This window comes from Emys orbicularis, chromosome 3 (assembly GCF_028017835.1).
Source record: "Emys orbicularis isolate rEmyOrb1 chromosome 3, rEmyOrb1.hap1, whole genome shotgun sequence".
Lineage (NCBI taxonomy): Eukaryota > Metazoa > Chordata > Testudines > Emydidae > Emys > Emys orbicularis.
Window position 1 is genome coordinate 38,984,600 of NC_088685.1, and position 25,795 is coordinate 39,010,394.

The window sequence follows — 25,795 nt, forward strand, 5'->3', positions numbered from 1 at the left end:
CAATATGCTGTTAAACATACGCTGGCTTCACAACAGCTTTTGGAAGTTAAAGTCTTAGGCTTGAAGACATCAGCATTTTTCAGAGGTGTAGCTTACTGCCCCATTAATTGCTCTCACTGTTACTTCTTTCACCTCTGGTTGCCTGTCAGACACAACTGCAAGAAGTACTATGTGAAAGCAGCAGTTTCCACTGAATATTCTTCATACAGATGGTCCTGGGCCGTAATATTTCAGTAATGTGAGATTTGTTTATAAATTTCATTTTAGAATACGATCATTAGAGTATTAAACACATTTGATTTTCTTATTCCACAGACTAATTGTCTAACTTAACTACCTACTTCTATGCAAACACATAAAACGGAAATTTTTTAAATAGCTGAACTCTATCCCCAAGTCTTGCACTGAGAAAACCAAGTTCTGATGCACTTCAATTTTAGTGAACTGAAGCCATCAGAATTTTGGATATCACAAAAATAATAGACTTGTAAACTAAAATAATACCAAGATTGACAATAAAAATGGGTTTGATGACAATGACTTATCAGCTGAATATAACACACATCTTTGCTTGTTAATAATCCTCTATACTACACTTAATTAGCTAATGTAGTTTGCACAATATACTACCCTCAGATCTCTGCTCTTCCTTTCGTAGACACAACCTAATCCACTATGTATATCAGTTCTGCTGCTTAACTACAGCCTCCTCTCATCCCAGGATCCCCAAGCACTGTGTAGAATGAACACTAGCATGTGGCTGAAGTATTATATTTCTCACTGTTGAGCTTTGTATTTAAAATTCTGATTTATTCTTTTGTCCGCCAACCTGCAGAAAATATTCTTTTATGCCAAAAGCATGCCTGTCAGCAAATTTTAGTATATTAAATTCTCCTGCTACCTGAAATTTCCCACTACATTTTGTTTAACCCAAAGCACAAAGGTCACAGCTTAGAAATTGTTATATCTACAATTGTACCAAAATACATCCGAGTCCCTATGATGTTAGCTTATGCTGATGAGCCAGCTCTTGAGCTGGTGCAAATCAGCATAACTCCATTGATTGAACTGGCCCAGTGTGTCATTCTAATTACTAAATTGGGGAAGTCCTTTTTAAAAAAAAAAGTGAGTTACTGTTACATATAATTGCTTGCAGCAAAAATTCAAAATGTTTGAGTAGCTGAGTGTCAAAATATATTTTATATTGTGTTTTTAGTCAATAACAATTGACCTATGTTTATTTAAGAACTTGTGATGGTGATGCACATTAACTTTTGAATTACCGTGAGATATATTCAAGGGTATCCCTGGTATCTCAGAATGACTCAGTCAATTCACAAAGTTGCCCCTCTGTTACTTACTAGTTATTGGAGCAGAACTCAGTAAAACAGAGTTACTATGTGTCATCTTGTGATATTGTGATGTACAGGATAACAAGTCAACACAGGAGTTATCTAATGTGGCCTTTGTATAGACAAGACACTTTGGATTGAAGCCAATGTCATGTATGTAAGCGAATCTAAATTGGGGATAGTGTAACTACTTACACTTATATTGTACATACTGTTATTTCTACTTTCCTTTTATGTAATGATTATCTAACAGTTTTTTGCTTGTTCATAGTTTGCAATAGTTAAGCAATAGATTTTGAATTCTAGCTACGGGTGCACTTATTGAAATGTATTTGTACCTCTTTGTGTACTTGTCTTGACAGTTGTTTTTCATATAGCACTAATTGTGTATACGGTGCTTATATAAGAACCAATTCTCTTTTGGTGTACATTAATTAATTAAGAAAACAGACCCTATAATGCTCACTCCTTTGAAAAGATGGGAGTGAGGAAAGTTAAACCAACCTAAGAAAATATAATAGTTTGAATAATATAATTATAAAATAATCCCAATAAAACTATAAATAAAGAAGTGAAAGGAGGAATAGAAGAATTTATGCCTTAATATTTTAGAAATAATGCCAATTAATAAAATTTTGTAAAAATTGTCTTTTTTCCTGCATAATTAATAGTTTATTATATGATAAATGAAAGAAATTAATGGTGTATAGAAAATATATAAAAATGCCCTTATGGGCTTTACTGATATTCATTTGCTTAATACCAGTGGTTTCTACTTACCTCAACATGGGTCTTAGTGTTCTAGAGCTACTGTATGATAAACAGTGTTTGACATGCAGTTTGTTTTCTGTCCATGCTATTGCAACAACAGTTCCAATTCTAGCCACTTTTTTCTTTTCTTTTCCTTTTTCTTTCTTTCTTTGTTTCTTTCTTTGTTTCTTTCTTTTTTTATGCAGAAGACCATCAAATGAATTGTCACAATACTCGAATAATGCAAGACACAGAAAAAGATGATAACAATAATGATGAGTATGATAATTATGATGAACTGGTGGCCAAGTCATTGTTAAATCTTGGCAAAATTGCAGAGGATGCAGCATACAGAGCCAGGACAGAATCAGAAATGAACAGCAATACATCTAATAGTCTGGAAGATGATAGTGACAAAAATGAAAATATTGGTCGGAAAAGTGAGCTGAGTTTAGATTTAGACAGTGATGTTGTTAGGGAAACAGTGGACTCCCTTAAATTATTAGCACAAGGACATGGTGTAGTGCTTTCAGAAAACATTAACGACAGAAATTATGCAGACAATATTTCACAGCAAGATAACAGGAATATGAACTTTGTAATGCTAGGGAAGCCTATGAACAATGGACTTATGGAAAAAATGGTGGAGGAGAGTGATGAAGAGGTGTGTCTCAGCAGTTTGGAATGCTTAAGGAACCAGTGTTTTGATCTGGCTAGGAAACTCAGTGAGACGAACCCACAGGAAAGAAATCAGCAGCAAAATATGAATGCTCGTCAACATGTCAGGCAAGAAGATGACTTCCAAGGAAGAACGCCAGATCGGAATTACTCTGACATGATGAACTTAATGAGGCTTGAAGAACAGTTGAGTCCCAGATCTAGAACTTTTTCTAGCTGTGCAAAGGAGGATGGGTGTCATGAAAGAGATGATGATACCACCTCTATTACTTCAGACAGGTCTGAAGAAGTTTTTGATATGACAAAAGGTAACTTAACCCTGCTTGAGAAAGCTATTGCTTTGGAAACTGAGAGAGCAAAAGCCATGAGGGAAAAAATGGCAATGGAAGCTGGAAGGAGGGATAATATGAGATCATTTGAGGAGCAGCCTCCGCGACAACTTTCTGGGGATGACAGGAAGCCTAAATCCAGTGACGGCCATGTCAAAAAGCCATATTATGGTAAAGGTAATATTTCTATATACCGTATGTTGTGTCATGAAAAAGTGTGAGCTAACGTGATAATAAGTGATGCTTAGAACTCTAATGTGAAGTCATTGTTTATTTAATTTGTATGACTATGGCGTGATTCTAAAATAGCATCATGCTGTGATTACCTAATAGAACAACTCATTCTACAGTGTTAGAAACGTACAGTATTTCAGTGCGATATCATTTGGCTAAATAGAAAAACATAACTTTTCAGGGAAACAAAACAAATAAGAGATCATGTTGAAAGAGGCAAAGATGATTCTAAAGGGTATTATGATTACAAATATGAGGAGAATTGCATTGCATACTCTATTGAATGGTGGGGATTTATGTAGCGGTTAGTCAATCAGCTATGAAGTGCATATTTTACAGATTGGATTGGGTAGGTGGCATCATGATTTATAAAATTATCATCAAATGACAGTTATTGATGAAGCCTCTCCCATCTAAAACGTAGAGTTGCCTGATAGAAATTGAACAGTATCAGAATGACCGATAACATAAGATAGGGGCAGTGACTGCACATTAATTATCTTAAGATACTAAGGTAATGGAAACCGTTTGCTATGCAAGGCATAGTGTGGCCTGGGCTGAGATCAATAGCAATTTCTTTCTTATATGCATTCCACTTCACTGGTTTCATTCCATTGTGGAAACAGTTAAGGTGCTGCCTTAACCATAAATATATATATATATATATATATAGTTAATTTTTAAATATGTTTTAATTTAAAGAATTATCCTAGTAATGGTGTGTTAATATTAACATACCACTTTGTATGTGTCCACATATATATGCATAAGGGCTCTGTCCTATACAGCATTCAATACCTCCCGAAATTGTTGAACACCCTGAATTCCTATTGACTTTAATGGAAGTTGAGGGCTCTGCATTTCTAAGGAGGTGTTAAGCATGTTGCTGGATTGGTTATATATTGTATTTCTTATAGAAACGCCTGGTTTCATCTCTATAATTTAGACTGTGGGTTTGGGGTTGTGGGTTATTTTGTTTTTTCCATTATAAACCTCTGATTTCAAAGGGTGATAACATGGCCATAAAATCTGGCTGTGAGATTAAAGTTGGCACACCACATCTCAGATCAGGAGATTTTTGATTTTATAAACAAGTTTTAAGGGGGGACAATGGCCAGTCTCTTATAAGTTAGACAAACAGGAACATGAAAGTTATTGGTTTCAGAAACTCATCTGCAATGTAGCTTAGAAATTTTGTTTGCTTTCAGACACAAAGATTGTAGTCCACTGTATGAACTAGTAATGTTGGGTGTTTGGGGAAGACATTTTTTAAGTTTAGTTAAACAGTTATTCCATAGCCATGTGGATTTTTCTATTGTTTGCATGTGACACATACTAGGTGTATGTTTCCTTCTTAATGTGTGTATGTAACAAAACCAGACAGAACATGGCAAACCAGTGCTGACATCTTAAAATCCTTAAAACAGTGTTTTCCAGATCTGCCAAGCCACGAATGCTTAGGAAAACACATAAACATATATCTCTGCAGTTGCCAAACAATTAATATAGTAGTAGTGGAAATATGGGCTTCTTATTTCAGTGATTTCTAGAGCTTCCCCGATGCCAACCTACTTCTAAGGAACTGCCTGATGAATTGGAGATAGGCCCAAACACAACCCTTGAATACAAAGAAAAGCCCTGAAATTTATGGTAGTTTGGATCAGGAAACTTTACAGCTGTGACCCTTCTCTCTTTTTCATAGAGGAAAGGCTGGAGGAGAGAGGGAGGAGAATGATTCCTTCCTCACTCTAGAGAAGATTGAGAAAAACAGAATATTGCAGTGAATTAGAGGGGGGGATGAAAGAAAGGGAGTTATTTATGTCATTCATTCTCATGTCACATATAATCTCCCAAACATGCTTGCAAAAGTTCTCCAAGGAGATGAATGATACAATTAAAGGGAAATATTCTCAGGGTGGAGGTGTCGAGGAAGAATTGTAACTCCTGTCTTCTCTCTTCAGGAGCTCTGCTCCCAGAGATCACTGAAACAACAAAGGCATGGCAAGCCACATTTTTTTCTGCCATTTAAAATTTTCCAGAGACTCTTTCCTCCAAGACTGATGACTTTTAAAACCTTGTGACCCAGCTTGGGCAAGCTTTGCTCAGGCAAAACTTCTACTATGGCAAGGATTGAGTGAGGATTTCAGGATTAGGCTCTTAAAAAAAATTAAAAACAATAAAGTGGTATTCTCTATTGGAGGAAGGGATTCAATAAGAGAAGATCAGCTAGTCAAAATATTTATGCATTTATATTGAGAGATGAATATAATCCTGAGCCCTACTTTTTCTGCATAGTTGCATAGAGTTTTAGCTGGATGTCTTCTATTAAGTCAATGGGAACTTGTGCAAATAAAATTCCATGCAAGTTTCGGAAATGTAAGATTAGTGTGCAGCATCTTTTCTGACTTGCTAGACCATAAAGGCTCTTTTGGAGCTCATAAACCCTATTATTCTAAGGATCTGAAAACTCAGGAGAATTTGCATGACCAGCTCCTCAGCTGGTCTAAATTCGCATTCCTCCATTGACTACTATAGAGATACAGAGTTTACATCAGCTGAAGTTCTAGTCCATGGACTCTAGAGAAGCCATTATGGTCTATTGTGTTATTCATCTGCATTTTAATAGTCCTTGAATACTGGTATATTTACATTATACTTATTTTATTTATTTTTATTATTCACTTATCTAACACTTTCCCCACATTTCAATGTGCTTTATACAAAGAGTTGTACAGAGTTGTGTGTGAGAATGAAAACGGGACTGGTGGTCTAGTGGTCTCAGCACAGGTATATGTGGCAGAAACTCCTGAGTTCTAATCCTAGCTCTGATACTGACTCCTTCTGTGCCCTTGCGTTTAACTGCTAAAACTCAATTTCCCAAAGTGTAAACTGGGGATAATGGTATTTACCTACTTCACAGGGGTTTTGTGATGTTTATATGACTGGACAGAGCTTTGAAGATGAAATTTTGTAAATAAATACATTTACCATTGAACAGCAGAAAACATAGTACTGTATGTTACACCTGACATACATGCAAACTAGAATAAAACATTAGCAATTAAAAATGCATTTGTGACAGCTAAGTTTAAAGTGTGATCTTAAAAGTTAATATTGGAAATTAGGCCAGGAGAGCAATCACCATGTGGTAAAGAGTTTCTCATAAGCCAAGATGGTTGAGCAAGGGTTTGGAATTTAGAATATGCAACAACCACATGAGAATATAAAAATAAAAATCTGCAATTGAATGTGAACTGTAGGTAGTATGTACACTTTATCTACTAAAAAGAGATTGTACCCAAATCTCTAGAAGTACTTAAAGGGTCCCTTGATGTCACTGGGGTTGTACCTGCTCAACAAGGGCTGAATTTTACCATAAGACTTAATAGAAACCTAATAGCAAAACCTTATTTCCAAAGAAAAAAAGCATAAATCCTGCAGTGAAGAAATAACAGGAGCAGCATAAAATATATAAAAGATGATAGATCAGTTTGGGTTCTGAATTCAGAAGATTGACTGATGAACTAGAATAGGTGATGATGTTTGCTCTTAGCTATTAACTTAGAATAAGACAGAATCTTTGTAGCCAGAGTAGCATGAACCTTTTTTCTTAAATACTGGTGTATAAATCAGTTCTATTCGCCAAAATCGGGCAACAGTGTTAAAGATGATGTGGTGTAGCTTGTATTACGTGCTGACTTGGAAGCCTTGGGATGTTACTTTACAAATGTTCTATTACAGGAAACAAACTGATGAAATATGTGATCAAGTTCTAGTTCAGGAATAATTTCACCAGTAGTTCCATTACTTTCTTGGCAGAAAATAATAGTTTATTGAACAGAAGTCTCCTTAGGCCCTTTCGTTGACTTGTACACAAAGAAACAAACAGCATTATAGAAGTTTATTAATCTTTTAAGCTTATGAATAGACAAACTTTATAGATGCATGATTATAATGGCCCAAATTCAAAATAAGGGATTGTTACATCTGATTAGCTCTTTTACCCCATCATGGCTTATTGGAGGACAAAATGCTTTTATATGCTTTTGTATTCTACTACTTCATAAGGAATTTAGGGAAATCAGCGTCATCTGCTTAGAGTGAGTTTGAATAAGGATATATTTGTGCTGAATCTTTGAATCAGTATGCTAAGGAGCTGGGTCTGCTAACCTCAAGAGACTGAACTTCTATGACAGTACATTTGCAGGCTTCAATACATCAGGCGAAAAGAAAGGGGGGAACCATCTAACAGTTTCAGAGTGTCCTTACACTCTTAAGCTGATGCTTGCCAGCAGAACATTGATTGACAGTGGTGTGGCTTTGCTGTAAGAAGGTCACTACCCAATCACTATGATAAGTATTGCTGTGATCATAGGAGCCTGCAGTATGAAAAGAAGATAACGGGGGGGGGATAAAAGTGACAAAATTGTTTTAAGAAGCAGCAGTTTTTTCTTCTAGTATTTTTAAGAACATTTACCAAAGAATAACTTAAACATTAAATGAACCTTCTTACAGAAATTTGGAAAGCATAATTCATTTGACACATTTGTTGTAAATTATAGATCCCTCAAGAACAGAAAAGAAAGAGAGCAAATGTCCTACCCCTGGGTGTGATGGAACTGGCCATGTAACGGGGCTTTACCCCCATCACCGCAGTTTGTCAGGATGCCCACACAAAGATAGGGTCCCTCCAGAAAGTAAGTCCACATTGTTTCATGGAAACTGGGGATAAAACTCCAAAGATTTTTCTAGCATGCTTTTTAAACCTTTTTTTATTTCCATTTTATGGTATGGTATGTCTCAGTTAAGCATCCTGTTCTGTGCTATAGTTTTTTTCTTTATTCCATCATTTTCATATCTCTAATAACTTTTAAACTAAAAAGAACAACTTTTAAAGCTGTATTCTTTGATTCTGAGAATGTTAGGTTATTTTTAACAGATGCATTCAATCTGCAGAGAAAGATTTTCAGAAACACTGCACTGCTTTTACTTCTGAGTGCTGATGTCACAGCATGACCTTCCCTGTTGTTTAGTGCAAAAACAATTGTGCTTTCAAGTTTGAAAAACTCACCACCCATTTTATTTGTGTGTTTATTTATTTGGAGACATAATGAAGAAATTTACATTATAAAAAAGAGAGAGGGGGAGAGAGAGAGAGAGAGAGAGAGAGAGAGAGAGAGAGAATTTGGCCCTTTAGTAGTAGTATCCAGGATTTTGAGCCATATTCTCTTGTCGTTTACATGGGTGCATCTTCCTTAAAGTAAATGAATTCTGTGAGGACTGAAGTCAAAGGAAGTTGCACTTGTGTAGAAGAAAGGAGGATTTGGTCTTGAAAGTTTAAGATAGATCTTCAGATGGTATAAATTGGTATAGTTCCACTCAAGCTAACTGAGCTGTGCTGATTTATACCAGCTGAGGATCTGGCTAGGGTCTGATTCTCTTTCTTACTTTCACTGGTGTAAAACGGGAGTTACATCATTGAATTCTGTGGGCCTGTCTCTCCATTGTCTTGCAAATTAGTAATTTATACCTGTGTAAATTAAAATGGGTGCAAAACCCATCCAAATCAGAAGGGCAACATTTGACACCCATTTAGGGTGACCAGACAGCAAGTGTGAAAAATCAGGACAGTGGGTGGGGGGTAATAGGAGCCTATATAAGAAAAAGACCCAACAATCTGGATTGTCCCTATAAATGGGGACATCTGGTCACCCTACACCCATTTTGCACAGGTGTCCAGAAGCGTCCATGCAGAAAAGAATCAGACCGAATGGAATTTCACTGGTATAAAACCAGTGCAAGTGAAAAGAGAATCAGGCCTCTAAGACTTACCCCTTAGCAGACTATGAGCCTGATTCACCACTGCAAAACTCCAGTTTTGCAATGGCATAAGCGTGTTGATGACAGTGCATTTACTGACATAAAACTGGAATAAGGCAGGTCTGAATTAGGCCCCAAATCTCCAAGAAAGATGTAGTCTGAGAAAGGGAAGCCAGAAGTGTAGTAGCGCAGAGAGAGAGAGAGAGAGAGAGAGAGAGTCTAACACAAAGTCTTCTCTTCCATAGCAGGGTTGTTCTTTCTAGAATTAAGATAATGAGGATGTACTTTAGGGAAGCTCACGGCATCTTGGTTGGTCTGTGAATACAGCAGATTAAACAAATTAATTTTTCCATTTTTGTAATTTGACCTGTAATTTTCTGAAGCACAAATATTTTCTCAGGTGCTCAAAGTTCTCTCTCGTTTTTTGTTAATGGTGAAAATAAAGCTCTTTAGAAGATGTTGTAAATCAAAGAAGAATATAGCTTTAAACTGTTTGCATGTTCTGTAGTTACTAAAATGAAAAAGGTGAGCTCATCTTTTTATTTATTTATTGAACTAATTTTCCTGTTATGCTGGCCTTGTGAAGCATGTTTCAAGAACAGCTTTGAATAGCAGGAATTTCAGAGTAAAGCTTTTGCATCTGCACACATTTTAATACACTGCCAGTGGTGGTGGTAATGCTGGTGATGATGATCTTTGAATCAGTCTCTATGGGTTAAATCCTCAAGTGTCTGCTTGGTTTTTATTCAATTCTTACTCAGCCAAAGCACTCGCTGATTTCAGCAGAGTTTGTCTGAGTGAGAACTAAACAATGACTACATCCCAAGTGAATAAAATGGGAGCTATTTGGAGGGGCTGAATGACCTAGTTCTGTGCATTAATGCACTAGCCATCCAGCTTTAGAGACATGGATTCAGATATGTCTCTTGTCATACAAAAGGAAAGGTCCCAGTCTAGTTCCTGTTTAATGTACTTCCATTTTACAAAACCTCTTGATAATTTGGCCCATTATAGCAAGAGTGTTGAAATTCAGAAGAGAATTGCCTTGAAAGAATTTGTGGGTAAATTTTGCACCCAACTTGCTTAAGCCAATCCTACCTATTCCTTACTCTCATGGTTAATCACTCCACCAGCCCTCAACTTTACAAAGTGCTTACTGCTTAGGAGTTTCTTTTCCATTTTTTTTTCCAATTTGCATCCTTATAATTTAAGATCTATCGAGAATTAAAATAAAGAGAAAGGGACCAATTCTGCCCTCATGCTTACAAGTGTAGTAACTTCCATTGACTACAGCCATTTGACTGTGGGCAGAACTGGGCCCTAGTAAAATTGAATTGACTTGCATAATTAGGGTCAAATTCTGCTCTCAGTTTTACTGATGTAAATCTGGAGTACCTCAATTTTTATTGGTATCACTGAGAGCAGATTTTGCCTCTCATACTTTATTATATCTGCATAAAACTGTATTACACAATCACAATCCACACTTTATTACTGGGCTGTTCCCAATCCACCTGTTACTATTGAGCTGATCAGTGTTCAGCATTTATGTATGGAGAGGGTGTTGGGAGTTTCCTGCTTCACCATCACACCAGAGACACATTCATTATTAGATTCTGTAATTTCCATAACTCTCACCGTACAGTGTTACCTGTGTTAATGAGCATAAGGTCACGACACCTCCTTCCCTCATCAGACTTTATTGGTTACGTGTATTTTGAGGAATGCTGGTCGTTAATGAATCCTGGTTGGTTTTTAAATGGTTTCATATATACTGGGACTTGATTTTTTTTTCTTGCTTTCATACGCTGCTGTTTTCTCTTACTCTCCTTGTCAAGTTCTTGCCATGCATGAAAATGTTCTTAAGTGTCCTACACCAGGCTGCACAGGTCGGGGCCACGTAAATAGCAACAGGAATTCTCACAGAAGGTAAGGAAGCCATCACTGGACTATAGTCTAGAGAGAACACTGCTTCAGAGCTGCAGCACTTCTGGCAGTCTGTTCTGAGAGTGTGTGTATATGTGTATGTGATTTTGTTCTTTTGTTTTAAAGATGGCAGATGGTGCTTACTGTGCTTTATTTATTCATTTTGCATCATAAAATCCTTAAACTTATTTTACAATGTGAAGATATTCTGTACAGAATTAATTTGATTCATGTAAGATACTTTTTAAGCATTGCTTGCTTGTTTTTATTTATTTTTTTAACTTCACTAGAGTTGTATTAAAAGAAGCATATGACCCTTACATTGAAAGTAACAGAAGAAGGAAAAAGACTGTAAACACGATCAAGACCAGGACAGAGTAATGGTTCATATAATGTTCATCTTTATGAGTGATGACTCCATACTGCGTGAAAAATTCCACTCTAATCATAAGAACAATTTTGTATGAATAAATAAGAAAGAGCATTTCAAGTACATATATATTACACAATTTAAAGTTTTCTGTCATCCATGGGCTCAACCTGAAGACCATATTTAGGCAAAAATTAATTAGAATTTTGCCTGAATAAGAAACAATATGGAAAAGTACTTTTGATTTTCAAGATGAGGAAAGCAATAGAATTAATAGAAATTATTCTAGAAACCTATAGAATTCCATAGAAAATGATACTTTTCTATAGAGTGTTTTAATCATCCTATAGAATGGACCTTATTTTCTGTTACATCCTAGGGATTATTTTTAAAAACCTATAGAAAAGTTATCATTTCTATTATATTTTATGACTTTTCCATAACGAAATTGAGGTCTACGTTGTAGCTTCCAATGGCAAAACCCAGGGAAGGTAGGCAGAGATCACAGAAAACTACCCAAGGATCCCATTACTGAGCTCCTTTTAACATTCACTGTAGCAAGATGGCTTAGGAGACCACAGAGGGTACTGGTGGTATAGTCCTCCACACTTACAGAGCTCTGGCTTCACCGAGAGTTCTTATCTCAGCTCCATGGATTCCCTTGCAGAGGACCAATCTCTTTGGAATGCTCTGTGGCACCTCCTTCTTCTCTGGAATTATGCAGCTATTGGATGCCTCCCACTAATGTCAAGCAGCAAAAGCTTCGAAAGGGACTCCATGGCAGCTAATGCTGCAACAGCACTAACTTCTGTTTGGATATCTGCTAGGATATCCCCGGTGTCTGAAGAGGAGCATGTCATTGGAGAGCAGCTGCCGCGGGCACTAATCTGAAACTGTGCAGAGCCCCCCAACCTTTCCCCCTGTGAAACTGAGACGGAGGGGTTTCCATTGGCACCCAGGGAGGAGTGGAGGGAGCATTCTGCTCACCTCTTTCTGCAGCTTTTGGGGCATTTTGCTCTGCTTTCTTTTTTTTTTTTTTCCCTTCCTTCTTTTTTTCTTCTGTTGAGAGGGAAGCATCTGGGCCTGAATAAGATTTCAAGCTGAGCGCTTTTGAGAGGCACCTCTGTCTCTAGTTTAAAACCCTGTGCCACAGAGTGCACTGATTTGCCTTTCACTTTAATTTCTTTTCCTGTGGAGAACACAAGGAGCTGCGGTCACATAAGCATGCAACAGACAATAACGAGAAAAAGACCCCTCCATTGTCAGGTCACAGGATTTTACAGATTCACTAAGAGCACCATCTGCTGGTACCAGGATATTTATTTTCCTCTGTTCTAAATCTTTTCCAGCAGAAGCAGACTTATTACTATCACTTCAAAAATAGTTCAGCATTTGTAAATTAGAGTTCAAGTCCAGACGTCTTGGTTCTTTTCATGTTATATTATCTGAGACTAGAACGACCTTTAGTGGTTTAACTTCATGAATAAACAGCAAGAAAATATATTTTTGATATAGGTTTTAGAGACACTCTGTCAAATTCTCCACTGATTTATACCCCTCACAACCTAATTGAAGTTAATGAGGCTGAATGAGGTGTGAAGCAGCACAAAATTTCATCTGTATTGTGTTGACATTGAATAATCTTCATCAACCATTTCAGTGACAAAATGTGTATGAACAAAAGGGCCAAGTTCTGCTAACAAAGCCGCACAGTAAATTTTGGCTTATATTCTCCTCTTCCTACCTGAATGCCTATTAACTGACATCCTTGAGAGTTCTGCCTATGTACAGTAGGAGGAGAAGAATATTGGATATGAGATCATCCATGCAACTTTGAAAGCAGAATGTTGCTCAAGGACAGGAAGTCTATTCTAGAGGAAATGTATGACAGAAAAGGTTCTGGAAACTTTTTTCCTCCAGATTCTTCCTCGTGCTGACTAAGGAGGAGAAGGAGTAATTGGATCAGTGCTATAATGTGAAATTGCTCAGGAAAAGACAATTAAATTTCCTTTCTGTAATTGCAGCCTCTCTGGATGTCCTATTGCTGCAGCAGAGAAACTGGCTAAAGCTCAAGAGAAGCATCAGAGCTGTGATGTGTCAAAATCAAACCAGGCATCAGATCGGGTTTTAAGGTATTAGAAATCACTATAATACTTAATACTATGCAAAATTCATCACACATTAAGTTAATCTGAGCATTTATATTTATATACGTTGTATATACATATATATCTCCCTTAAAGAAGAGTTTAGAATTAGGGCTTCTGGATCCAATTTTCTCAGCATTATTTCCCAACAAATTTGCATGGGGGTGGGCTGGTAATTATTTTGGCAAATACATGTAAAGCCTGAAAAGCTCATTTTTGTCTTAGGCATTGTTTGGTGTAAAGCTGACTGCTGGAGTGCAAAGTCTAAGAACAGTGTGAAAAAAAGTTGGTATCTTTTGGGAATAAACTAATATTTACCGGTAAGTCTTGTTTTCTTCAGCAGGCTTTTACTAGTAAATATCAGTTTAAATGAAAACCAGAAGCCCTACTTGCAGTACTAAATTGGCAGCATACCTTTTTATGGAAAAAATACCTGATCTAGTTTAGGTTCCAAAAACACTTAAGGGTTAGTTCATTGTCTCTGTTTTGCTCCCTCCCCCACAGAAGGGATTAAAGGAATGGAAATACCATTCCATTTATTTAAAATTTGATGGAGGGAGGAGATTGAACTAATCTGGCATCATCACCCCCTCTCTCCATGCATTTGGGACTCAGCATTTATCCTATGCAGAATCCAGCTCTGCACTATTAAATGCACCTAGTGCTGGGCCAGATGTGGGCAGAGAAAACTGTGGCTTCTGGGGGAGCTGAGAGTTTAGGGAGCAGTGCAAAGGCATTGGACTTCAGCATGAATATACCAGCCCTATATTGATGCCCCAAGAGCTGCAGAATTTCACCATGGATATTATGATATCTGTGGATTAGGACGGCCACATCCTTCCCTTCTCCCCGTGGGAGAATTTGAAGGACTTTCCACAACTTCCAGCACACAGAATTTCCTAGGCCTCCCATAAGTTTTCTCTCTGTCAGGTTATCATTTTGACCTAAATTTTGATAGGGTAACTTATAATGAATGTTTCTTACTGTTATCAACATCTTTCTTTTAATATTCTCTCAGTACTTCATCAAATCTTGATGGCATTTTCCAAACCCTTGTGTTCTTGTGGTTGAGAAAACAGAACGATGTCCTACATCAGGAAAGCTAACTGTTATGTAGTGAATTTGGATTTTTGTTTTCCTTTTCCCAAGTGTTTTCAGTGGCTTTATCTGGACCGGACCCAGTTCTGGTTTCACTTTTTTCAGACACTGTCCCTGATACTTTACTCAAAGATGGTGCTTTTAATAATAATAATAATAATAATAATAATAATAATAATAATAAATATCCATTCAACTAAATCATCAAATCTTCATTAGCACGATTACACAGGCCAAAAATGCAGTGGCTTTCACTGTTCTTTAGAGAGAAGTCACAGGAGTCAGATGCCATGTAGAGGAAGCTACTTTTCAAAAGCAGCATCTGGTTCTCTGTCAGGCTCCTTGGATAGTTGTTTTGGCAGTTTTGCTTTTGCCTCTGGGTCTGTCATGTGTTTCAGATCTTGTTAGGCAGTCTGAGTAAGACTGTCATCTCAGACACTACGTCCCTTTTACCTTTAACTCTTGGATCTATTTAAGATGAACATCCTAAGGGTTGTCTTATAAATTCCATGCACAATGATTGATTGGGAACTTTATGTGTTCCAAGTACAAATCCTGTGAACTGATCTTACACTTGTCTCCATCCCACCTGCATTCAAAATGTCTTCACTAATAAAAAAAGTCAAATTCGTAGGATTTTTGCTCTGCCAAAAATTTGGGTTTTGTTTTGAATGTGCACTATGTGAATTGTATTATTTTCTTAAATGAGCCTAAACTATATTGGGCTACACCGACTGAGGATCTGGCCCATTGTATTTTGTGAAAAGTGAAGAGAAATTTTCCAACGGAACCCAACATACAAAAGAAAATCAAAGGGTATGGTATGAATTATATAATTTCTTGGGTAATTTACACCTCAATCTCTTGTCTAAATTCTATGAAAATGAATTCATCCAGAAACGCAAACTACTAAAAATATATTAGTATTTCTGGCTGGTTATTGTATTCCGCTTCATCAGCCAGCTAGGCATGATGGCTCTTCTGCTTGTGACTAAATCAGTGTTCCCCTGAATGCCCCTTCCATTTCCTCATGTTATAATTGTGGGGGAAAGAAAAAGGGCTTGATCCTCTCAGGTACCAAGCACAAAAAAGTCTGCAGTTAATCACCCTAAACCTCTGTTAAAATCAGTGGGCTTTTAGGACACTGAGCACCTCATAGGATTTGCTCTCTAGGGCCCAATCATTCAACACTTTCTCACATGAGAATTTTAGATGGTACAGCCTAAGTCTGTATTAGCTTGCACTCCATCCCTTATGGTGCTGTGGGATCCGCCTATTGAGTGTGGTGTGTGGAGCAGCCCCAGGAGTCACAGTTCCTGCCAAAGCCTTGCATGCAGGAGGCAGAAGGAGTCAGAGAGACTGGATGACAGTTCAGAGGCAAGAGGGATTGTGTGAGTGCCTCTTGCGGATCTCCCACTGAACTGTATATTGAAGAGGCGGACCCCCAGCTTCTTTTGTGACAGGGCAAACCACATGCAAATAGAATAATAGAATCACAGAAGATTAGGGTTGGAAGAGACCTCAGGAGGTCATCTAGTCCAACCCCCTGCTCAAAGCAAGACCACCCCCAACTAAATCATCCCAGCCAGGGCTTTGTCAAGCTGGGCCTTAAAAACCTCTAAGGATGGAGATTCCACCACCTCCCTAAGTAACCCATTCCAGTGCTTCACCATCCTCCTAGTGAAATAGTGTTTCCTAATATCCAACCTAGACCTCCCCCACTGCAACTTGAGACCATTGCTGCTTGTTCTGTCATCTGCCACCACTGAGAACAATCTAGATCCATCCTCTTCGGAACCCCCCTTCAGGTAGTTGAAGGCTGCTATCAAATCCCCCCTCACTCTTCTCTTCTGCAGACTAAATACTGTCGACAGAATTCAAAGGAAGCTCCATGAGTTGAGTGGAGATCCTAGTGCTGTTTTTTACTTCCAGTAACTAGAGGAATTTGTCTAAAATTTCTACCCGTCTTTTTGTCCCTCTCTACTCCACCTTCCCAAAGAGAGTACATTATTATATAATGTAATTACACAGGGAAGGAGAAACCCTTAAGTATTTTTAAAAATAGAACTTTTCACCAATTATATTGTTTTTAGTCACAGAATACATTTAGCACTATTATAATTAATTTATCCTAGGCTTTGCTCAAGAAAATATATATTGTTTGTCTGCTGGAAACAACCAAACCAAACAAATACAATACTATATTGCTGTCTCTTGAGTGCAATAAATAACTCAGATTTTCTAATCTGAACTATAAATTATGCACAGACACAATAAACTGAACTGCATCTAACAAACTGTACATATCTTTAATTTCTAGGCCCATGTGCTTTGTTAAGCAATTGGAGATCCCTCAGTATGGCTACAGAAACAATGTCCCCACCACCACACCCCGCTCCAACTTGGCCAAGGAACTAGAGAAATACTCTAAGACTTCGTTTGAATATAACAGTTATGACAACCATGCCTATGGCAAGAGAGCCATAGCTCCCAAGGTGCAATCCAGGGATATATCCCCCAAAGGATATGATGGTAGGAGGTGCACACTCTTATACATGAGAGACAAGTTTACAGTTAATAATGTTGTTGTATATGTAAACTTCATAAAAATAAGACATACCTTCATGTTCATACAGTATTAAGAGGAATGCTATTCACAGCATGACATTGTTATGTTTAAGTTATTTTTAAAGACTTTTTCTAAAAAGCATTATTTTATATGGTGCTTGCTGCAGGATTGTTGCACGGATAAGAGAACACCCTTAGCTATTCAGTTCTTGGGATGTACTGAGCCTGCAAAAAAACCTAAAGAGTCAGTCCTTGTGGCACAGTAGCAGTGTATTATGCTGCCATCTGGGAGACTTGGCCGCATGGGTTGCATTAGGAATCTTGCTCTTGTACAGTAGTTTAGGAAACTCATAAATGTAATGTGCTTGCTCTCTGGGGATGAGAAGGGAGAAAACCTGGACCTCGTTGCAGTTCAGCCCCCACTGATCGTCAATCAATTAAGGGCCCCTGCTCGCCTTATCCACATGATGATTCCTGTTGAATTCAGTGTGAGAACTCGTGTGAGTAAGATGATTGGGATTTGGCTGAAAGTGGCATTAACACCTGTCTCTGAGGCTATTTCTCCTGGGCAGGAGAAACTGTGATGGTGGTGGCTGGCTGGCAGAGGAGAGGAGTTGGACCAAGGAACAAAACCCGCTAGGACCAAAGAATGAAGGGCTGGAGTTGTCACATTTGGGGATATTCCAGACCTAACAGAATAACATCACAACATTCCCTTCCTCTTTTTCTTATGCAACATGGAACAATTTATTTTCTACATAAATTCATCTTACAAGTTAAAGTGCTTGGGATTCCTCACTGACTAGCCTATGAAATCCCAGATTTTGTTTAATAAATTAGGAATAAGTTAGTGGAACAGTCTCTGCTCTTGCCTCAAAACAAACTCTGACTTAGAAAAGTAGATGAGTGGAAAAGGAGGAAATTGTAACAGCTGCTATCCCCATCTTTCCTATGTTTTTTGATAGGTAAGTTTTCTTATGAGATAAGTAAGCAGGTTGTCTCACACGAGAAGAGAGGGTGGAAAAAGGCAGACCTTTCTGAGTAAATGTGCCTTAAACTCTCCAGTACCCACCCTCAAAGTAACAACTTAGTAGATAGATAGCTAAATTCTGATAAGTCAACAGGTTTGCACCAATAATTTTACCTATTATGTACATGCTCTGTTTACTCGCTAGAAAGTCTATGAATATGTGTAAGTTTAGTGATCATGTTCTCGGATGTTGGAGTAAACAGCAAGAATTCATCCTGTTTGAGGCCCCATTTAACAAAGCATTCAAGCACGTGCCTAACTCTTATTGAAGTGAATAGGACCTAAGAACATGGTTAAAGCTAAGCACATACTTAATGCTTTTGCTGAATTAGGCCCTAAATGATGAAGGATGATAGGGAATTACTCTACTATCTACATATACCAGTGGTTCTCAACCTATTGACCATTGTGGGCCACATATGCAGCTCTCTGTGTGTTATGTGGGCGGCATCCACACTATATATATTACTTATATGGCCCTGAGGATGTCACATGGGCCGCAGCTGTGTGCTGATTGGGCCTCAAGCGGCCCATGGGCCGCAGGTTGAGAACCATTGGCATATACACTTATCTCCCATTGATGTAAATGAGAGATACCTATACCTGGGAATAAAACCCCTTTGTCCTTGAAATAGTATTGAGGTGAGCTTGCTTTGGATGTCAACATCTCCACCAAAGAATGAGTAAGGAGTGATGGTAACACTTTTAGGAACGTGTGGCTCGGTAAATTTCTTCTCCCCCACCCCAAAGTGGAATAGGATGTTGTCATTCCTAATGGGCTTACATACTTGCTGGGTGAAAAGCTGGTATTGTGTGTGCATGTGGCTGTAAGTATAAAAACATGGGTTGAAATATGGGGTGAATTTTTGCCCCCACTGAAATCAGTGGGTGGTTTGTCATTGACTTCAATGGGGTCAGAATTTCCCCCACGGTTAAAACTAAAGTTCTATGGCCTTAGTTATTACGGGCATGAAAGGGAAGCAGCGATAACTTGCCAGTCTCAGGAAAAGATCTCTTCCTTAAGAAATGTTTTTCCTTAAGGAACTTTGCAGTCTCTAGAGCAGAGCTGGGCAATTTATTTTTCAGTGAGTAGTAAATTCACCTAAAAATGCATTTTTCAGGTCACAACAACTATGCACAAATTTAGGCTGAAAATGGTAAATAGTTTCTACTGAAAAAAAATAGGAAAAAAGAACATCAAAAATGTCAAAGCAGTTCATTTTGGCCATTTTGAAGTGAAATGTTTTGTCTTTGTTTTGAAAACATTTTGTTTTGACCATTTTCAAACATTGTGTTTTGACTTTTCATTTCAAAATGGCATTTTGGAATAAATATTCAGCAATGGGCTTTTCAGTCTAGCAGAGCAAGGTATGACACGATCCAATGGCTGGAAGTTGAAGCATGACAAATTCAGACAGGAAATAAGGCATACGTTTTCAACAGTGAGGGTAATTAACAATTGGAACAATTTGCCAAGAATTGTTGTAGTTTCTCCAATTGGCAATTTTTAAATCAAGAGTGGATGTTTTTCTAAAAGATCTGCTCGAGGAATTGTTTTGGAAAAGTCCTATGGCCTGTGTTATACCAGAGGTCAGATTAGATTATCACAATGGTTCCTTCTGGCCTTTGAATCTATAAATGTTAGAAATTTAGCTTTAAAAATAAAAAAGGTGAAAACCCCCCAAACCGAAAATGAAACATTAAAATGAAAGATGATGGCGAACTATTCTGCTGTCTATATACACACTAATCTCCCATTAATCTAAATAGAAGTTACCTGTATGTTTGAAGGGGGAATACGCCCTTTCCCCCCCATTCAAATAGCATTGAGGCTAGCTTGGGAGGTCTATGGTATGAACCCACCGTGTATATTAGGGAAGACATTTTTGTTTTAAAGAGGTGTTATATGTAAACTTAGTGGAGACTGGTAATTAATCAAAGGTTCATTCTGTCAAACACTCTAAGAGGAAAACAGAAATACATATAGTATTAAGGGTCTGAAAAATGAATCACTTGATGTTTGAATCTTTTAATTTTGAGGCAGCACCATGCATTGTGTCACAGACCATCAGGAAAATGTCACAGGGCTGATATATTCAGCAAATAAATGGTTGTGAGTTGTATGGACTGTGTTCTTTTTTGTGTGTGTAAGCTTTAATAATAATTACACAGGGAGAGGACTCTGTATGTTGTAGGCTATGATGCCCTGATGATGCTACAGGGGGGTCATCTTATAAGGAAGAGGGTTTGTTTGTTTGGCTTTATTTTCCCTTTAGGGACAACGTCATAATGGGCTACAATATGGGCTTATTTTATATGGCAGTAATGATGAGAATAGCTGGACCCAGTGTCCAGAGGAGTTCACAGGGTTCTGCAGTTGGGAGTTGCTCGTACTCAGGGATAGTGGAAAGCTTGTGCAAATTTGTTCCTCTCCCCACAAGTTGTCTAGCAGTCCTCCCTGAATTCTCACCATCTCACTCCCTTGCACTGGGGCTGCACAGTCCCTGAAGAGCTCCTATGGGGTTCAGAAAAAGTGTTGGAGCTGTGATTAACTTAAACAATAAAACTGGTACCAAGGCTGCTGGTGCTGGGGATAGAGGATGCTGGAACTGGGCCTCATTCTCTCATCAACCCTGTTTGTTTGGAAAGGACTGCATACCTTAATTTTGATGGGGCAGCTGCCACTCCCTAGCTTATTTAGCTATGGAGGAGCCTTTAGGATATTAGAGAAGCACTGACCCCACTGTCTTCATCCCTTATGTCGTTCATCAGGGGAAAGTCAGAATCTTGGAAATGCCTCTCTTGGAAATGGAGCTGGTTGAAGCGGCTGCCTGAGAGCTATGTGGCTGTCATTGATGGAAGAGATTGCTTTCTGCTTTCTGGTTTGCCACTCGGCCACAAAGCATAGTTGTATTACAGAGGTCCCAGCGACCCTGCACCACAGCAATGCACTAAATCACAGTTTGGCCCAAAAGCAGAACTGCAACATGTGTTTTATTTTGTATTCAGACAATGTCACTACCGTTCCCCTTCTCTGCAGATGGATTTCACTCTATCTTAATTCACTATAAACAAGAGTCCTGAATTTCTTTTTCAAAACTAATGTGAGGTAGATAATCCAGGCTGCATGAAATGTTTAAAAACTGTACAGTGAAGGTCAAGCTAAAATGACCACAGCCATTCACATATACTTAATACATATATAATGCTTTTCACCTTCAAAGTGTTCCACAAACAATCATTTATTAATCTTCACAACACGCCTAAGATTAAATATTGTGATTGCCTTTCTATTAATGGGGGAAATGAAGCAGAAAGATGATGTGATTTGATCAAGGCCACAGAGGGAGTCTGTGTCAGATCCTGGAAGAGTTTCTTGTGGCTGATCCTATGTTGAAAGCTCTTTATTATTCCTCCCTGCTTTCCTCCCCCATCTCTCTCTCATTCTCTGTATTGATATAGATATATAAAATGTCTTATATTATCTCATATTTAATTTAATTTTAATCAACTCTCAAATGTCTAATATGGCTGCATTTTTGTTTTGCAAGTGATAAAAAAGGCATGTTATTCATTTATTTGAAATATAGTCCTAATTTTGCAAATTACGTGTGCAAAGTGGTTGCTGTTAAAAAGTCAACACTTACTATGTCAACACCGTGGTAACTGAGATACTGTACTTATTTCCTATTGTAAGTTTAGAGAATTAGTTGAGTATCTTGGCTACCAGAATGTAGCAACCATGGATAAATGCTCAGTTTTTAGTGACCAATATTGATTACTATTTTTTAAGAATGAAATTTGGTGTAAAATATGTCATGGGAAATAACTCACAGGATTATTATCTGTGAATGTGCAGAAAACAACAGTGATCCACACCTGTGTATTATATGGGTTTCCTGAGAAAACTCCTGCATCTGCTAAGAATTAAGCATTTTATTTCACTTACAGTAAACAATGACTTCATTAACTTTTCCAAAAATGTACAAATGAAAGGGATGACGTAAGGAGTATAAGATAAATTCTGCATCAGACTCTCCTGTTCTGCTTTTCCAGGCAGAATGTAGTCCATAAAGAGACTGTGCTCAAGGGAGCAGATTACTGCATGTATGTCTGCCGCAACACACCTGAAGAGGTTGGCAAAAATTGAAACTGTGGAGAAAGAGCTCTAACTAGTGTGTTGACCCTTTATCTAGGGCCTTTATATAGGACCCTCTGTCCAGCAATTACGCATATATTCTATAGCACAATGACATGGCATTGCAACACTTTTATTATATTGTTCAGTATGATCTTTGCAGAATATAGAACTCGATCTGAAAGGGGAGAAATCACTATACCATGAATGCATGTACGTGTAACTGCTGACATTGACTTCTAGTGTTTGGGCTATATGAAAACGTAGCAGCACTCTGGGTTCAATAGACCAGGGATTCTCAAACTGGGGGTCGGGACCCCTCAGGGGCTCGCAGGTTATTCCATGGGGGATCGCGAGCTGTCAGCCTTCACCCCAAAGCCCACTTTGCCTCTAGCATTTATAATGGTGTTAAATATATTAAAAAGTGTTTTTAATGTATAAGGGGGGGTCGCACTCAGAGGCTTGCTATGTGAAAGGGTGCACCAGTACAAAAGTTTGAGACCCACTGCAATAGACCAACTGACATTTTTTTCTCAGTCATTTATTAAAAAAAAAAAATTGAGCCGTTTATTTTGGGCCAGGAGTGGGTTTGGGTTTTTTTAATTCCTTTGGCTATAAACTGTTAATATTCATTTTTTTAAAAAAAAAATATTATATATTTTTGACAACAATATTGTCATGTTCTGTTTAAAGAAGAGAGGACTGAATTGTGCAGGCTTAAGCCTGATGTAGTGCTGTAGTTCTTTCTTGAGCATCCATTGAGCCTTACAGTGTGTGTCAGTCATTATATAGTTAAATACAGCCTTGTAGCCTAATTATCAGAGGTGCTGAGTGTACACAACTCCTGTTGTTTTCAACAGGAAGCTTTTGGTGCTCAGCACCTCTAAAAATCACACCGTTGAACTCATTTTTTTTCTGTTTATATTACATTTGCTTTAGCCTGTGAGGGCCCCTCATCCAGATTTGGACAATGCCTGCCCCTTCATTCTATGGCCACCTTCTTTTTTCCATTTACTCCTCCTCCTTTCCCTGCTAATGACCAGCACAGTACTTGCCCTTATTGCAGAATGGAAGAACACTTTGGTCAATCTGAGATTACCAAGGACATATGGTTAGCACTCTGTCCCAGAGATCAAGCACATTATCTTCCCAATGAGCTTGATCCCCACTAGCTCCAGGAAGTGGGATTCCTAAGATCTGTTGTGAATCTGGAGTTAGCCCAATTTGCTGGTGCAATACCACTAAAGTGTCCTTAACAAAAGTGAATGACCCAAACAGTTCTCAGTCCCCTTACAAATAGGTAATCAGCTCTTACTATGGAATGAAAGCAATGTTTCCCTGTGCCTTTGTTGGAATTTCATGCACAGTGTTTGTTTGCTAAATCTCGCCTGTTTGTCACTACGGTATATAGTCACATCCTCCGGATTTATTTTTAATGGTATGTTTAATACTCACCCAATTACTTGTGTAAAGGACTCACACACAAAATCATAGAATACCTGCATCATTTCTGTTGCCTTTTTTTAATCAGTCACTGTTGCTCATTATAAAATTCACCCACAGTAGATTGTTCTTCTTGTCATTTATGTAATGTGCTAGTACTTTTGAGTCATCCTTGTCATATTTCTTCCCACAGCTAAACGTTATTGTAAGAATTCAAGCCCAACCAGCAGCACAACAAGCAGTTATGCCCCTAGCAGCAGCAGCAATATGAGTTGTGGTGGAGGCAGCAGTGCCAGCAGTACCTGCAGCAAGAGCAGCTTTGACTATACTCATGACATGGAGGCAGCACACATGGCTGCCACTGCTATTCTGAATCTCTCCACTCGCTGCAGGGAGATGCCTCAGAACCTCTCCACTAAACCTCAGGATCTCTGTGCCCGGGTAAAAATTAGCAATTATGTTTGTTGATGATGATACAAACCTCTTTACTGCACTAGATTTGTGCCCTGATAGGTTCAAGAGTAGCTTTAATGCCTCTTGCTTAATCTTTTTCTCAGAATGAACAAAAATGTGGCAGCTCTGCTAAGGCAGCAAAATAAAAGATAAAGATGCAAATTACTCATCAGTAACTCTTGAAATCCAGATCAGTGCTTAGAGTTAAAATGGTGCTGATAAAATGTGTTGTTCTCTGTTTTAATCCTTTTCTTACTGATGGGGTCTATAGTAACTATGGACGCTATTTAGGTTGCTTAAGTGGTATTAATTGCACTATAGAATTTTTACTAACACTATCTGATTTATAATTGTAAGAAAGAGGATGGTTTAATATTGTAACTTCATGTATAAATCACACATGGGCCCTAAGGTTTTATGATCTAGTACAAAGAAAATTTGTAGTATTGTACACAATATTGTCTTACCTATCCAGAATATAATTGTTCTCAAATAGATGCATAATATGTTTGAAACAAACAAAAAATCCTCCAGTGCAGATAACTTTTAAGTTGCATAACAGTAATAATGCAGTATCACCAATGCTCTATAAAGTGTTAGCAAATTCTCAATGTATTGTTAAATGGCAACACTAAAACAAATAAAATAAAAAGATTTTGATGTTAACCTTTATAAACAGTAGCATTATTAAAATTCATCCAAATTGTAAAACTTTTATAAGAACCTTTTGCTTTTGTTATAACCAGATTAAATCTTGACTCTGACATCTGAGGAGAAATGACTACCGGTATTCAAAATACACCAGCAACCAATAAAGTGCTACCTATAGGAGGCCACTAGATGGCTAAATAGACAGATGCAGTGCAGGGGGAACAGTTTTATTGTGCTTATAGAAGAGCTTTTGAGCTGGCAGACATGTTCTGCTCTTCTCCAGATAAACAAAGGGTTTTTTTTTCCTGTTGTGTAAAGCTTCTTGATCATACATAATGAGCTAACAATCTTACCCGTAGTTATTAGTAATGATCTTAATTTATATGAATTCAGTAAGGTTAGTAATTTTGTTTTCAAATGCTTCCTTTTATATTAATTGATTTAATCCTATAGATGAGGGAAATCTCTTTGTGGCATGCAAATAAATGTATTGTGCTCAGTACCAACAGGAATTTAAAAAGTTTGAGCAATAACCTTAAAAATATTATATGGCAAAAAAAAATGTAATAACAAATCTGGGAAGATAAATACATTATCAAGCCTAAATTAATATCAGGGCAATAATCAGGAATAAACTATGGCAAAAAGTGTTTGTGTAGAATAATACTGTATAATCTATCAAGGCAATAACCAAAGAAAGGGATTTTCATTAAGTGTCTTGCTGCTGTTCTGTTATTACCTCAAGAGGAAAGAGAGCTGCTAGACATCAGAGTAGACGGTAGCATTCACAGCAGTTTTGAAATCTAAT

At 37.8% G+C, this 25,795-nt stretch overlaps 1 protein-coding gene across 4 annotated transcripts in view; it reads left to right on the plus strand.

The window, feature by feature from the left end:
* MYT1L (myelin transcription factor 1 like) overlaps positions 1-25,795 on the plus strand; it is a 150,810-nt gene that overhangs the window by 43,664 nt on the left and 81,351 nt on the right. For 3 of the 4 annotated variants that reach the window (XM_065400682.1, XM_065400683.1, XM_065400681.1), the window contains exons 6-11: positions 2,309-3,280; positions 7,906-8,040; positions 11,002-11,092; positions 13,484-13,591; positions 17,025-17,236; positions 24,077-24,324. In XM_065400682.1, coding sequence (XP_065256754.1) covers positions 2,309-3,280; positions 7,906-8,040; positions 11,002-11,092; positions 13,484-13,591; positions 17,025-17,236; positions 24,077-24,324 — 1,766 coding nt within the window. Of the gene's footprint in view, positions 1-2,308; positions 3,287-7,905; positions 8,041-11,001; positions 11,093-13,483; positions 13,592-17,024; positions 17,237-24,076; positions 24,325-25,795 lie in introns of all 4 variants that reach the window. The other variant, XM_065400680.1, reaches the window with a different exon arrangement.